At 35.9% G+C, this 16101-nt stretch overlaps 1 protein-coding gene across 6 annotated transcripts in view; it reads left to right on the top strand.

Annotated features, from left to right (window-relative positions):
• ADGRV1 (adhesion G protein-coupled receptor V1) overlaps nucleotides 1-16101 on the top strand; it is a 563532-nt gene that overhangs the window by 103317 nt on the left and 444114 nt on the right. For 5 of the 6 annotated variants that reach the window (XM_058727147.1, XM_058727130.1, XM_058727138.1 and 2 more), the window contains exons 26-33: nucleotides 968-1048; nucleotides 2411-2550; nucleotides 4838-5447; nucleotides 8570-8785; nucleotides 10305-10520; nucleotides 11158-11402; nucleotides 12638-12819; nucleotides 13608-14419. In XM_058727147.1, the coding sequence (XP_058583130.1) occupies nucleotides 968-1048; nucleotides 2411-2550; nucleotides 4838-5447; nucleotides 8570-8785; nucleotides 10305-10520; nucleotides 11158-11402; nucleotides 12638-12819; nucleotides 13608-14419 (2502 nt within the window). The remainder of the gene's footprint in view (nucleotides 1-967; nucleotides 1049-2410; nucleotides 2551-4837; nucleotides 5448-8569; nucleotides 8786-10304; nucleotides 10521-11157; nucleotides 11403-12637; nucleotides 12820-13607; nucleotides 14420-16101) is intronic. The other variant, XM_058727155.1, reaches the window with a different exon arrangement.

Below are 16101 nucleotides of genomic sequence, written 5' to 3'. Positions count from 1 at the left end.
TTGTAAATTCTCATGTCTAGTGTATCCCATTCCTGTTGAGGGGAGGAACAGAAGAGCGGGGCAGATTTTAAAATAGCATGTCAGTCAGGCATATAGGTATGGATGTGGACTTTCTTCTCTTACTCCTCTTCTTTTCTACTGCTACCATTACTACCCTTCCTTGTTTGTAAACATTTGATAAATTAATGAGGGGGGTATAAGATGTATTGGAAGTGAAGGTAATACTACTTTCTCTTTATCATAGTCTTTACATATTGCTGAAGTACTTTATTCTTTACATTATTTGTTTGGTCTTTATAACAGTTCTGTACAAAGCAGCACATTTTATAGGTGAGAAAACTGAGATACCAAGAGGTTTAATGACTTGCTGAAGGTTTTCCAGTGGGTATCTCTCACAGCCAGGTGTGAAGTAGACGGTTTTACACCACTTGCCGAGGCTTCTTTCTACCATGTCAGTGGCAAAAGGGTGCTCAAGTCTGAGGATGGAAAATAAAGTGGGAATTTGAACGTATGGCTGGAGGGAAACGTTGGGCGCATTTCCCTAATTTTGAGTTTGATTCTTGTGTATGGTAAGGTGACTCTGTCATAGTCGTATAGGCCTAACTGGTTATACACAACCACAAATATTTTAAAAATATTTAAAATGTTAAAAACAATATACATTTGTTTTTGTAAGTGATTTAAAAAGAAAACTGGTCAAGTTGGCAGAAATGAGAAATACCAATTTACAACTTATTTACATGGAATATTTCCTAAAGCTCTGGATGAATTTTTAATAAATTGGTAGCTTGACTAGTATTATACTTTTACCATTTAAAATAATTTATTTTTTATGGAAGAATGCATGTCATTGGGTGAATATTACTACATTTTCCTCTTTTCTGGATATGTTTTAAGAGCTCTCCATTTTCTCACTGTGTCAATGTGTATTGTGTGGGTGTGTGTGTCTCTGTGTCTCCTTGTGAAGTGACTGAATTCTTTAGGGTTGATGGCAGTGGTAGTGGTGACGGGGACATGGAATTCTTCCATCCAACTATTCACAAACATGGTAAGCAGCTGTTCCAAGGTCCTGTACTAGTCTGCATTTTATTTTAACTTTGCAGAGACAACAATACTAACCAATTATTTACGCCTACTTTGTGCAGGTCCTTTACATGTTTTCTCATTAACCATAACAGCAACTTTTTGAACTATTATTTGCTCTGTGTTACAGTTACCTAGCTAGGCAAGTGATCAAGCCAGAATCAAATTCTTGCCTGCCTCCAAAGCCCAGACTTTTCTTTGTATGAACCCAATACAGTCGGTTTCCTGATTCTACTTGTAATAGAAATTTTGCTTGAATATCATTTATAAAATGATTTTTGAAAATCTTTTGCATAGCTTTGAATACTTAAAAAGAGATAAATAGAACATTTATATTTTCATGTTAAATGTATCATGCTTATTTGCAAAAAGAACCAGCAGTCTTTGTATGTAGCATTTAATCAAAATATATGGGAAAAAGAAATTAAGGAGGCAATAAATGGGGAGAATTAGTTGCCAATCATTGGGAGGATATACTGAAAAGAGAATGCATTTGAAGTAGATTCATATGCCAGCATGATTCAGCATTTTTTTTTTTTTTTTGTATTGGGAGAAAACAAATAGAATACATATTTCTTGAGGGAGAACTCTTTCTAATCTTCAGATGTTCCTTTTCACAATTTCAGGTTTTATATTTTAGGGTCAGAACTCATGTTCCTACCCCTCTCATTCCTAACTTCCATCAATGCCTCATGGAGCCACTGTATTTCATTACTCTGTTACTTTTGGAATTCCTCATTTTTTCTTGTCTGCATATATTAATACAACATAAAAGTTGAACATACGTCTTAGGAAATAATTCAGTACTTCTTTAGATATTGGCACCTCTTTAGTTACAAGATTAGAATATTTGGGGCCAAGAGAGGTAGATCTGTAGTATTATAATATGTTGAAAAAATAGCCCTAGAAACCAAGAATCTGTTTAGCCAGATTGATGAAAATCATAGGGAAACTCTTTCATAAAGGCAAAAGTCATTTGGCTCATGTTCTTCTGAGGTCAGCAAAGGTTGTGGGAGACTTTCCTCATATACTCCGTGTGGAAGAATGTTCTCTTTCATAGGGGAGAAAAAGAAAAACAAGTTTTCCTTATTCATCTCCAAGTGCTTATACAGCACTTGTATATCATGTTGGTGCCAAAATAGAGAAAGGTCATAAAAGCATGAATATGTGTGGCAACCATTTGTGTCTGCCTTTCTTTCTAAAACAAATTAGAACGTACTCAATGAATGGAACAACTCTTTTCAAAAAGTTGTTCCTTGGCTTTTCTTTTGGTTTGCAAATTACTTATTAACATTTTCTTGCTATTTGTTGGAACTTATTCATGCAGCCAGTCTAGGAGTGGCTTCACAAATTCTAGTGACAATTGCAGCCTCTGACCATGCTCATGGTGTATTTGAATTTAGCCCTGAGTCACTCTTTGTCAGTGGAACTGAACCAGAAGATGGGTACAGCACTGTTACATTAAATGTGAGTACACTTTTTCCCTGCAGCCTTAGACATTTTGCCTACTTTTATTTTTTTCCCAAAGTGTACTTATTTATTTTGAGAGAGAGAGAGTGTGTGAGCAGGGGAGGAGTGGAGAGAGGGGGAGAGAGAGAATGCCAGGCAGGCTCCTCCTTGCCAGAGCAGAGCCCAACCCAGGGCTCGAACCCATGAACCATGAGATCATGACCTGAGCCAAAACCAAGAGTCAGATGCTCAACCGACTGAGCCACCTACGCGCCCCCACTTTGTCTTCTTTTAAAACTGTTTTATTGTATTATGAGGGTGTCCTTTATGTTATTTTTTTTTCCTTTTTAGGTAGAGGGGAATGAGCCTAGTGGTACATACAGTACAAATTGATCATTGAATAGGGATTCGAATAAAGATTTGTCTTTTTATGTAGTTTTGCATATAAATTTCTCTTGTGATTCTGAGGAATCATAAATCTTTAAGGAATATAGTGGAGCTACACAAGTGATATTTTATATAGATGTTGTACTAATTCGCTTAGGCTGTGGTAAAAAATGTCTCCTAAAGCTCAGTGGCTTAATATAACAAAGATTTGTTTTTCCACTCATGGTATATCTGCAACTTAACTTAGCAGTTGTCAGTCATTGAAGGATCAAGGATACAGAGGGAACAGCTCAGTGAGTCCTTCTGTCTTCATGGTGGTTGGTGGGGTGGGAGGGTTGTAGGGAGGGGTGGGAATGTGGATGTAGAGAACCTCATACTGGCTCTTATAGTTTCTGGTGATTCATAACATTTCCATTTACACTTTTGTGGTCAAAGCAAGTTACATGGCAGTGCCTAATGTTAACGGGTATAAAGATGCAATCCTATCTCATCTCTCTCCCAAAGAGAAAGAAAATCCAAAACATTTATGAACAGCACTAATAATGAAAACTGTCTATGGGGTGTGTGTGTGTGTGTGTGTGTGTGTGTGTGTGTGTGTAGGTGTACTTCCTACACTGCTTTGTTCCAGTTAGGAATTAAGCAGAATTCTATTGTTAAACAACTGGCATGAGCTAGAAGCTTGCTCACCTTCCTCAAATTTTATGTAAATAATGAAGAAAGATCACTCAAAATACATCCCTTAGCACTCTTGTGGCAGATATTCAATATTAGAAAGGATAACTAATTATTCAAAAAAGAAAAAAGAAAAGAAGGGATCAAGTTTTATAAAATTGTTGTCTTGAATGTTACTCTGATTAACATTCAGATTTAAGTATAAATAAAAATTATTATTTGGGACTTGGAGTAATTTTAAACCTCTTTACTCTTCTTAACATGTTACTGGCAAAAGCATTTCTTCTTAAATATATTTTATCAAACTTTGGGTGAAATACTTTTTTTGGTGAGTTTTCCATATTACATTGAAGATAAAAGGAAATAATTTGTTTTCCAAAATGAGTGTTTGTCTAACTTTTCAGAAAATATCATTCATTATTCCTTACAATGAAGGGTATACCATCTTGCAGTAAAAACAAAAATATTCATGAGTGTATTTAAATATAATAAATTATAGGGGCACCTGGATGGCTCAGTTGGTTGGGCATTTGACTCTTGATTTCAGCTCAGGTCATGTTTTCACGTTTTGTGGGTTCGAGCCCCGCATTGAACTCCGCACTGGTGGTATGGAACCTGCTTGGGATTCTCCCTCCCTCTCTGCTCCTCCCTGCTTGTGCTCTCTCTGTCTCTCTCAAAATAAATAAACTGTAAAAAAAATATACATATATAATAAATTATTAATTACATTTGCTTCATTACTAATATTGCAGAAAAGATACAGCTGTAGGTAGTTTAGTTAGAAGCTAAAAATATTCAGTCAATTTGTAACTTCATGCAACATCACTTTTTAAGTTGACTCTCTGAGGGTCTTCAAAGATGGGTAGTAGTACTTCTTCCCTGCCATCAAGAATCTTATAGTCTCTTTTTTTAAATGTTTATTTATTTTTTGGACAGAGAATGAGCAGGGGGAGGGGGAGACAGAGGGAGAGACACAGAAGCTGAAGCAGGCTCCAGGCTCTGAGCTGTGAGCACAGAGCTCAACTTGGAGCTGAAACCCACAAGCTGGGAGATCATGAACTGAGCTGAAGTGGGACACTTAACCACCTGAGCCACCCAGGTGCCCCTAGAATCTTATATTATTGATAACAACTTATAAAGAATAAAATAAAAATTGAATATACTGCTATCATTCTATATTTAAAAACCTCTAAATCAATGACTTTAATCCCTCTTTTAATACATTTTACCATTAAATATCTTCTAGATTCTGAGAAACCATGGAGCTCTGTCTCAAGTGACTTTGCTTTGGAGCATAGATTCTGATCCTGATGGTGATCTTGCCTTCACCTCTGGCAATGTCACATTTGAGATTGGGCAGAAGAGTGTCAACATCACAGTGGAAATACTTCCGGATGAAGATCCAGAACTGGATAAGGCCTTCTCTGTGTCAATCATCAGTGTGTCCAGTGGCTCTTTGGGAGTTCACACTAATGCCACATTAACAGTTTTGGCTAGTGATGATCCTTGTGGGGTCTTCATCTTTTCCGAGAAAAATAGGCCTATCAAAGTTGAAGAAGCAACCCAGAATATCACACTATCAGTGATAAGGTTAAAAGGCCTCATGGGAAAAGTCATAGTCACATATGCAACACTGGATGATATGGAAAAACCACCTTATTTTCCACCCAGTATAGCCAGAGCAACTCAAGGAAGAGACTATATGCCAGCTTCTGGATTTGCTCTTTTCAGAGCCAATCAGAGTGAGGCAACCATAACTATTTCAGTTTTGGATGATGATGAACCAGAAAGGTCGGAGTCTGTGTTTGTTGAACTCCTCAACTCTACTTTAATAGAGAAAGTACAGAATCGCCCAAGTAAGTAACCACTAGTGTGTTTTTATTATTATTATTGAGGTAAGAATCCTAAAATAATAAATTAAGAATTGGGTATAGCAGAAAATTCTCTAAAAATAGTAAGCTCTGACTCTGAAAGCATCATCATAAAAAAGTTGATCTATAAGGCAAATGGAAGTGGGACACTTGAAAACAAGAAGTCATGTTCTACAGGTCTCTAATGTTCCCAGACTAAATTTTTAAAAGCTTCTATGTAATCCCGTGCAAGTGACCTTTAGTACTATTGTATTATGTATTACAGCTTCAAAATCATTCTAGAATTAATCTGGGGATTTCAGGGACAGTCCTGGTAGTAAGTAAGATCCTGAGCCTCCCTCACTTTGATCCACTCTGGAAGATTCCCTAACTCATGTAGCCTCTTTGGTGATGAGTATGTAGATCCAGCAACTGCATGAGGGGAGGGGGACAGGATTGTGTAGCAGTAAGAAATCCTGTAAATTTGTGAGTCACTGAGAGTTGAGAAGAAGGCACTAGTTGGGGATAAGAATGAGGAGTGACGCACGTTGGGCAGAGGATCTGGCGCAGCAACTTCTTTTGAAAAGTAGCAGCCACTCCCCTTGGGGTTGTGGCTCAGTGGCTTTGTAGAGAGTCTGGTGGCTACTGGTAGAGAGCATGCCTGATGCTTGCGGACCTGAAAGCGGTTATTGTGTTAATATCTCTCTAAGCCGCCATGTAACTTTTAGAAACGTGTTTTTAAATAAAGAGAAAAATCTAGAATTCCTGGAATAAGGGAACAAGGAAGATTAGTGACATTAATTTGATATTAATTTAACATCGGTTTTACAGCAATATTTATAAGAAAACAAAACCTTCTTAAGGAAGCTGGAATTACATATTCCAAAAGTAATATTCCAAGAGCTACATGTTGACTGTGTTTTGCCATATAAATTAAGTTTTCTCATAAATAAATTTCTTCACCTTACTGTAATACCTAGATGGATATACTATATAGTGAGCAGCATTCTTGTCCACAATGTAAGTAATTGTAGTCCAGGATTATAGAAGGAAATTTACTTTATAGGACAACTGCTCACATTAAATGTTCAGATTACAGTCAAGGTTAAAATTCTCACACAATACCCCATCCCTTTTTTTAAGATTTAAGATTTAAGATTAGTTAAAATTTGTAATACAACCCAGTGATTAATCTTATTAATTAAGAATTTAAAAAATGCCTTGTTTTCAAGGAACTCACAGTTTATTGAATAAGATAGAAATAAACCTGGAAGGGAGTATCACATACAGTGGTAGCTAGGGCTTTGGGCGTTGGTGTTAAGAGAACTTATATTCCAGTTTATAGCAATGAACTATTGGGCATAATCTTTTTGTGGCCCCCAGTTTCCTTACCTATTGTACAGAAATACCATGGGACTTAAATACACTCATATATGTGAAAATGAATACAGTGTCTGGCACCTGGTAAGCATTCAGTAGGTATGAACAATTATTGTTAATGGCATGGTATATGCAGAATATCAATGTGCTGTAGGATGGGAGAAACAATCACTATGTGTTTTATGTTTGATATGTTCCTGGAACCAGGCAGCGTACTTGGGGCAACTCACAATAGGTGTAAGATACGATGTGAAATAATTAAAGAACAATTAAATGCAAATCTGTGTGATAGTGACTAAATTTTAATAGACAAAATCAGTGTAGGACCCAGCAGGGTCTCTCTTGCTGTGCTCTGCGTATACTCATTAATTTTGAGGAGAGCAGTAAGACAAGAGGTGATCAGCACGTGGGTAAGAGCATAGCGCAGAATGAACAGTTGTGGGTAATTGAAGGTTTTATACCTGGTTTGATGTGAAATTGTCTGTGGGGAATGAGAGATTTAGACAGCCCCTTACAGGATGCCTCTTGATGTGTCCGCCAAGTGCTAGCATGATATGTGACTTCCTCCCCATCTATGTGCCGCTGATTCCTCATCTGTAAAATGTGGACAATGTTAGCTGCCCCATAGAGTGTGGGGATTAAATAACTTGATACAAGAAAAATGCTTAAAACAATGCCAGGCAAATTCTTGCCTAATCTAGTTGAATTTAATTATATTATATTGATTCATTATCAATAAATCATTATTTTTGATTTTGATTTTAACTGTGATACAATTTAGCATGGTCTCGGCCTATACCACGGAAATTAAATGGTGTTATTGTTTTTAGATTAAATTCTCAGAAAATGTTAAATTTTATTATTATCACACATGTCCAAGTACTACAATCGTTAGAGAGTTTACCAACTCAAAATTGTTTACTGCTAATAAGAGTTTGTTGATGCTTCGTTTGTGTTGAAAGGTCTCTTGTTATGTAGTTTTGTCAAGGGTGCTGGTTGAAATTGAACCTAGAAAATAAATTAGGGAGGGTTTGTGGAAGGTCATGTGTTTAAAATCAGGGGCAAGTGAGAAGAAAGCCTTGAAAGTACTGAGCACAATTGATTGAATCAGTGTTAGACAGCATTGAGGCTGACTGCTTTCTGGCCAAGGTAGTTGAGTGAGTGTTAACTGAGAGGGGGCAGAGAGGAACAGGTTTGTGAGCAAGGACAGGGACACAGAGAGGCAGTAATTTAATTAGAGAATGATGGTTTGCAGCTGGTCTTTGAGGGCACGAAGCTTAATTACTTTCCTACTCAATTTTGTAACTGAAATGCTGTTTTTAAAAAAATTTTATGGCATGCTGGTAACTAATTAGAAAAGCATAATTCTGTAGGTGTCATCATTATCTGTTTTAATATTATGCAAAGTGATGATTAGTCACACTCGAATCATTTTTTGCCTTTTGACAAATTTCCAATACTTATTAAATTATTCCTGCAGGGTGACTATTCCTCTGCTAGAGATTCTATAATAAAAATCTCTCTAGAATGTAAAGCTAAAAGAGAGTAGGGACTTTCTGTTTAATTTATTTTTGTTTCCCTAGTGTCTAGATGAGTGCCAGTACATAAGAGTCAGTAAATGTTTTTTGATATACATAGTAGAGAAAATACCAAATGAAGCTCTCATTTGGCTGATCTTGCTGCTGAGGCTTCCTGATAACTTTTGGCCAGTTTGTAGAATTTTGATACATTAGCTTTTCTTCTTTCAGTTCCAAATTCCCCACGCCTTGGGCCTAAGGTCGAAACCATTGCTCATCTAATCATCATTGCCAATGACGATGCATTTGGAACTCTTCAGCTCTCGGCACCAGTTGTTCGAGTGGCAGAAAATCACGTTGGACCCATTATCAATGTGACTAGAGCAGGAGGAGCATTCGCAGATGTTTCTGTGAAGTTTAAAGCCGTGCCAATAACTGCAGTGGCGGGTGAGAAGAGACATCCAAGGAGCAGTGAAGTGTTTTAGAGGGAAATTATATTCTTAATTAACAAAGCCACTTAGAGATGTAGTGAGAAAAATCAACTAGAAAACAATAGTTCTCTTGCATCTTTTTAAAAGGCATAAATGTAGAGCTTTTATCATGCATTTATGGCACCAGTTTTGCAGAATTCTTGAGAAATGTTAGCAAAATTATATATGAACTTTAAAGTTAAAATGACCAAAATATGCACGTACCAACGAAAAGTAAACTAAGGAAAATATTGTTAGGCTTTCTCTATGTGTACTTTTTAGTTTTTTGAAAGGGATTCATGTGTAAATGATCCTGAGGAATGCAGGATAAAATGTGCAGCCACATGATTGCAGTGCTTGGCAACAGTCTTGACTCTCAACCCATTTATCTTGCTTGTTTATTTATTTATGAAGAATGTGGAAGAGGCAATGGCTTGCATTAACTATTCTGGGTAAGCAAAATGATTTCATTGCCAAATGCAAGCATTAGGGGACTGCCTTTTTTGTTGGTGCGGTTATAGCATCTAGATGGAGATTTGCCAGAGAGCTATTCAGTTAGAATCTTTCTAGCATGCACTCAGAGGAACGGGCGTGTGAATGGACAGGATAACATGCTTGACCTTTTGAAATAAATCATTTGGATATGATATTTGCTTGAAAAGGTAATAAACAAGGCCCACTTAGTTCCTAAGTGGGGTGTGTGTGCGTGTGTGTGTGTGTGTGTGTGTGTATGCATGTGTGTGTGCATATGTGCGCATGTGCACACGTATATCTTAGGTAGTCTGACTGAGGAATACCTGACTGTCTATACAGGGCCTTACATCTTGACAAACAGTGGGGATGAATCAGTGTTCTAGGAAATTAGCCCGTAGGCTTCATAAGAGGACTCTCTCCTTTCCCTACCCAGGCTTTGACCAGGAACAAAGCTCCTGCCATCCTGAGCAGTATGCAGTAGCAGCTTTTAATCCAGTTTTATAGGAAAGCCCATAGTTTCCAGCGGTAACATTGATAATGCAGACATGCCTGTATCTGTACCCAGTATAATTTCTTTCTAGCGAGGTCAGGATTCTAGTTCTCTTTCTCGTTTTAAAAGTATTGTACACATTTTCTTTTGCTTTTGTAGATAAGGGGTTATCTTGTGGTAATGGATGACTGTGTATCTTTGTCTGAGTCCATAGCCATATCATCTCTTTTGTCTGTATTGACATTTATGTCTAGTGACAAATAGAAGAAATTATGTATGCATTTTACTAAAAGGGAAAGGATAAACTTGAACATCTTTTGGAGGTCTTTTTCATTATTTTATGATCTCAAACCCATTTTTTCTGGGAAGAGAGGTAAAATCATTTTGTTTAAAGTATATGTAGTCATTGTCCTTAAAAAAGCTTTACAAGTATGTCCGTGAAATTTGATACATCATAATATTTCACTAGTACATGGCATGTTTATTACCATATTAGGGAATTGTCTTAGCATTTTGCTATTTATCTTTATAGGTGAAGATTATAGCATAGCTTCATCGGATGTGGTCTTGCTAGAAGGGGAAACCAGTAAAGCTGTGCCAATATACATCATTAATGACATCTACCCTGAACTGGAAGAATCTTTTCTTGTGCAACTGCTGAATGAGACAACAGGAGGAGCCAAATTAGGGGTGTTAACAGAGGCGATCATTATCATTGAGGCCTCTGATGACCCCTATGGATTATTTGGTAACCAAACTAGTTTTAACTCATTGATATAGATCATACATTTCTTTCTTTTTAGGGACTTAGGATTAATTTGATCATGTTTCTCTTTTTAACCTGCTGTTACTGATAACATAGGATACCTGTACACCCTCACTTGCAGTGCTTAGTGGTTATTAAAAGGAATCAACATCTTAGCATAAATATGTAAGGGACAAACTTTTAGGCTTTTAAGTCTGATATGACCTCGAGATGTGTTTTGTGGATCTTAGACAATTTTTTCAAAAATTAACTTACAGAAATTTACACAAAAGTTTGGATTTCTGGGCTTTCATGATTAGCAGGAAATCTGACAACACTGAACCTCCTTCTGCATAGCATCAGTTGTGGGTACAAACTAACAGCTGCCTCTTTGATCCAGGCTTCTGCTGTGCAATTAGCCACAGAACTTAGTAGACCCACTTCACTCATGACTGGTATATGCATGGCCCTGTGGGATCCTGAGTTTGTGTTTTCTGTTTCTATCATAGAGAACAATAATTTGGAAATTTTGAAAGACTGCTTAAGGGAAAAAAAGAATCAACTGTAGGGTAATAATGGTTAGCTCTGTGTTGCCTCAGTTTCACTTTGTATTTGAAATGAACTCTGTTCTGCCCTTCAGGTTTTCAGATTACTAAACTTATTGTAGAGGAACCTGAGTTTAACTCAGTGAAGGTAAACCTGCCAATAATTCGAAATTCTGGGACACTCGGCAATGTTACTGTTCAGTGGGTCGCCACCATTAATGGACAGCTTGCTACTGGTGACCTGCAAGTTGTCTCAGGTAATGTGACCTTTGCCCCTGGGGAAACCATTCAAACCTTGTTGTTAGAGGTCCTGGCTGACGACGTTCCGGAGATCGAAGAGGTGAGAGGAATGGCTAGTATAGAATGACACTGTAAATCATACCTTGTCTTATAGTGACTAGAACAGATGGCTCTTATTGTGGCATTTATAGAGAATGTCAAGTTAATTATTTCTACAAGAATTTTCAAAATATGGTAGTGATTTTTACAGATAACAAAAGCAAGAATATTCTAGAAAAAGTTCTTGTACATATTGCATTTTATAAGTTTTTTGTGCAATTACATTGTATTTTCAACATTTTCATTGAATGATTAAATATACATATTTATAGATTTAACATGTATATTTATACATTTTTCCATATAAACTGTTAATTTGTTTGTATCTAGATTCCCTTTTAGCTTGAGTGCTAGCCAGTTGATGTTAATTAAATTTAGATTTTGATTTTCTACTTCTTTATTTATTCTTCAATAGTTTTGAGAATTTAGTATATGGCAGATACCACGTTAGACATATCTACCTGATATTTCATGGTAAATAAGCTAGGTGGCAAATAAAAATAGAGCCTCAGTGGGAAAGTTGGTTCATTATTAATATATATTAGCTAAAGATAATTTTATATTATGAAATTCAAGTATTATTAAAGCCTAGGTCTCATTAAATTACTTTTAATGGCATTTATTCTCTAATAGAATCAGATTTTTATAGAAAGGAAGTCCATAACATTTCACTTGAGTGATAATTATGTCATTATTCAGTTCTAAAATATTGGATATTAGTTAATACAGATAAAACATTTCTCTTTCCTTCTCTCTAAATTAGGTGGCATTATGATATGATGTCTTTTGTTTTACATTTTGTTAGAGAATTTCCATTTAAGATAATGTGGAAAATAAAGCATAATAGATTACTTATAAAACATACATGCAATATTTTCCCTAAATAAAAAAAATGTATATAATGAACATAAAATGTATTACTGAAATGGTAACTATAAACAAGGATCTAAAAATTGATTCCCAAGATTATATTGCTGAATATTAAGGAATTTAAGTAGCCTGTGTTTATTATATATAATTGTGCTTTATTATTAAAAGTTGATAATGGATTATTCTGTTACATGTTGGGTTTATAAATGTAATGGGAGTTTCTTTGAGTCCATTCATATTACATTATATTTTGTCCTTGTTTTTGTATGGATTATATGTTTGATTCCCCCTCCTCTCGCACTGCATCATTGTTATTTTAATTTCAGAACTGGGATTCTGTTAAGGAAATTTTCACTGTATTTTTAGGTTATCCAAGTGCAGCTAACTGATGCCTCTGGTGGAGGCACTATTGGGTTAGATCGAGTGGCAAATATTACTATTCCTGCCAATGATAATCCCTATGGTACAGTAGCCTTTGTTCAGTCGGTTTATCGTGTTCAAGAGCCTCTGGAGCGAAGTTCCTGTGCTAACATAACTGTCAGGCGAAGGTATATGAACTAATGGCTTCTGTCTGTGGGGGGGATGGGGCTTGTCGGTGGTAGGAAGTGACCTCTTGTGCAATTAAATAATTTAGGTTTTGTGGTTATTATAAAATATAAATTATTTTCTAGGTTATGGTAATTTGTTAATTGAATTATGCCTATTAATATGAAGAACCCAATATATTTATCATACCTATTCTTAGTGAAATGGATAATAGATTATACATCATTGGGCTTTCTAACCACAGAAAGTTACTGCTTTAATCTCTGGTTTTTTTGAATTAGAACTTAAATACAACTAGCTTCCAAATTAAAGAATATTCAGATGCTGTATGAAGTGGTTGTGTTTTCTGCATGTGTGTGTGTGAGGCAGCATACAGTTCATCGAGCTCCTTCAGAAATAGAAAAATGAGGTGTTGGGAATTTGTGGCAAGTAATTACATTTCTTTAAAATGAACTCATGCCATTATCGTTATTACTTTGTTTCTGTGAAATCTGGTAATGAAAATTCATTTTCTAATTCTGTTCAATAATTCTGAAATGGATATGATTTGGCTATCTTTGAATAGCTTGGTTAAGAGTAACTATTGTTTAATTGCAAACCAGCAGGATTCCCTTACATGAGAAAGTAAAATGTTGAATGACAAATATAATTAAGAAACATGGTTGCATTTGTACTATTACTTTTACACTTAAAAAAAGTAAAAACTCCAGTCAGTCTTTTCCTTTTCTAATTAATCCACAGATTGCTTTGAGTGCTTAACCTGTCTTTTAATTGTCACTCCATGTTTTAGCGGAGGGCACTTTGGTCAGCTGTTGTTGTTCTACAGTACTTCTGATATTGATGTAGTGGCTCTTGCGGTGGAGGAAGGTCAAGATTTACTGTCCTACTATGAATCGCCAATTCAAGGGGTGCCTGACCCACTGTGGAGAACTTGGGTGAATGTCTCTGCAATGGAGGAACCCCAGTATACCTGTGCCACTTTGTGTCTCAAAGAACATGCATGCTTGGCATTTTCATTTTTCAGTGCTTCTGAGGGCCCCCACTGTTTTTGGATGACATCATGGATCAGTCCGTTGGTTAACATCTCAGACTCTTGGACCTACAGGAAAAACATGACAAGGGTAGCATCTCTGTTTAGTGGTCAGGCTGTGGCTGGGAGTGACTATGAGCCTGTGACAAGGCATTGGGCCATAATGCTGGAAGGTGATGAATTTGCAAATCTCACAGTTTCTATTCTTCCTGATGATTTCCCAGAGATGGATGAGAGTTTTCTAATTTCTCTCCTTGAAGTTCACCTCATGAACATCACAGCCAGTTTTGAAAACCAACCAACCATAGGACAGCCAAATACTTCTACAGTTGTCATAGCATTAAATGGTGATGCCTTTGGAGTGTTTGTGATCTACAGTATTAGTCCCAATACCTCAGAAGATGGCTTATATGTCGAAGTTCAGGAACAGCCCCAAACCACAGTGGAGCTGATGATCCTCAGGACGGGGGGCAGCTTAGGTCAGGTGACAGTCGAATGGCGTGTTGTTGGTGGAACTGCTACTGAAGGTTCAGATTTTGTAGGTGCTGGAGATATTCTGACTTTTGCTGAAGGTAAGTGATGGTTCTAAATGAGGTTTGGTTTCCCCTGGTAAAGTCATTCTAGTCAATTTTTATGGTAATGTTCATAAGAATTCTTACTGTGTAGATTGTGGCTAATATATGAAAGTGCAGTATGGTTTTAAAAAAGAAGTTAGCTTGTTAGTAGTTGACATGGCATATGTAGAGTGACTTGTATCTCTTTTAGTTTATTCAAAAAAGATTTTCAGGGAATGTGTGTATCTTATTCCTTTATAGTTACAGCAGTACCTTTAAGGAAACAGGCAACTCTAAGGCAAGTTCTAATTTTGTAAGGGAAATTACCAAATTTCATACTATTTAGGCATGAAGATTTATCCTGATTTTTCTAGTACATATTAAAAAGCTTCTCAGTTAATACTCATTTTCCTATCTATCAATACTTCTTACCCATGAGAATTTTCAATGAAAATAATTTGTAAGTATAAACAGTATGAACTTTGATGACTTCATTCATATTAAATTAAGCCTAGTGATAGAACAACTTATAATAATGTTCTTAGGCTTGGATGGGATAACTGTTGTAAATTTTCATGAACAATATAATTATAGGTAACTTGGCCAACACATTAGAATTAGGGTTGGATTCATGGGTTTTCTTTTTCAGGTCTAATTGAATCATGATATTTAGATTTGGAATGTTTAGATGTTAAAATAATTATCTTTGGGTGGGAGAAAGATATCTTTATTAAGATCATTGTTTAAATCCTGATTTGGGCAATTATAGATTCCATATAGTTTTTAGCATAGAGTTTGCCTGAATGAAAAAATGGACACTTAAAAAAGCCTCACAATATACAAAAAAAAGAAGGAAATAAATATTATTCACAATTCCATGTATTAGAGCAATTGATTACATCTTTTGTTGTTTAACTTTTTTGCATATACTGTTTTTAGAAATAGTAATTGGAGGTCATGATCATGATGCATATGTAGTATACTTTTTGACATATCTAATAAGCATTATATTTTAATTTTAAAAATAAATTTTAAAAGTAAATTTTAAAAATAAATTTTAAAAGTAAATTATTAAAATTTAAAAGTAAATTTTAAAAATAGTACATCACATTTCTATAATGGTTATTTCCTAGTAAATGATTTTGGGAATAATGGAATATGATATGCTTGGTGGAGTGGGGACCGCAGGTTGGTAATTGGTAACATTTCTCCTTATTTCAAAGGAAATAATGAAAACATAATGAGGATGACTGGAGATGAAAATTTAAAGTTAGATTTTCCAGCAGCTGTAGTAACTACAGAGAAAGTTATATAAAGTAATAGCATTGGGGCGCCTGGATGGCTAAGTGGATTAAGCGTCTGACTCTTGATTTTGTTGTCATGATCTCTTGGTTGTGAGATCGAGCCCCACATTCACCTCTGCACTGGATGAGGAACCTGCTTAAGATTCTCTCTCTCCCTCTCACTCTGCCCATCCTCCACTCATTTTCCCCCCACCAAAATTTAAAAAGTAATATACTTTATAGGTTAGTATTACCTTGAATTATAATTTTAGCATCACACAAAATGGACTATATTTAATATCTAACCCAGATTCTTAGATAATCTGTAGTCTCTTGAGGCAGTCATGATACTGTGAATTGATGAAATGCAACAGGGTCGTGAGAGAACATGCATTCGTATCCCCTTTCTCCTTTTTC

The sequence above is a fragment of the Neofelis nebulosa genome, chromosome 1 (genome assembly GCF_028018385.1).
Source record: "Neofelis nebulosa isolate mNeoNeb1 chromosome 1, mNeoNeb1.pri, whole genome shotgun sequence".
NCBI classification, from domain to species: Eukaryota; Metazoa; Chordata; class Mammalia; order Carnivora; family Felidae; genus Neofelis; species Neofelis nebulosa.
This window is presented reverse-complemented; position numbering and strand designations above follow the sequence as displayed.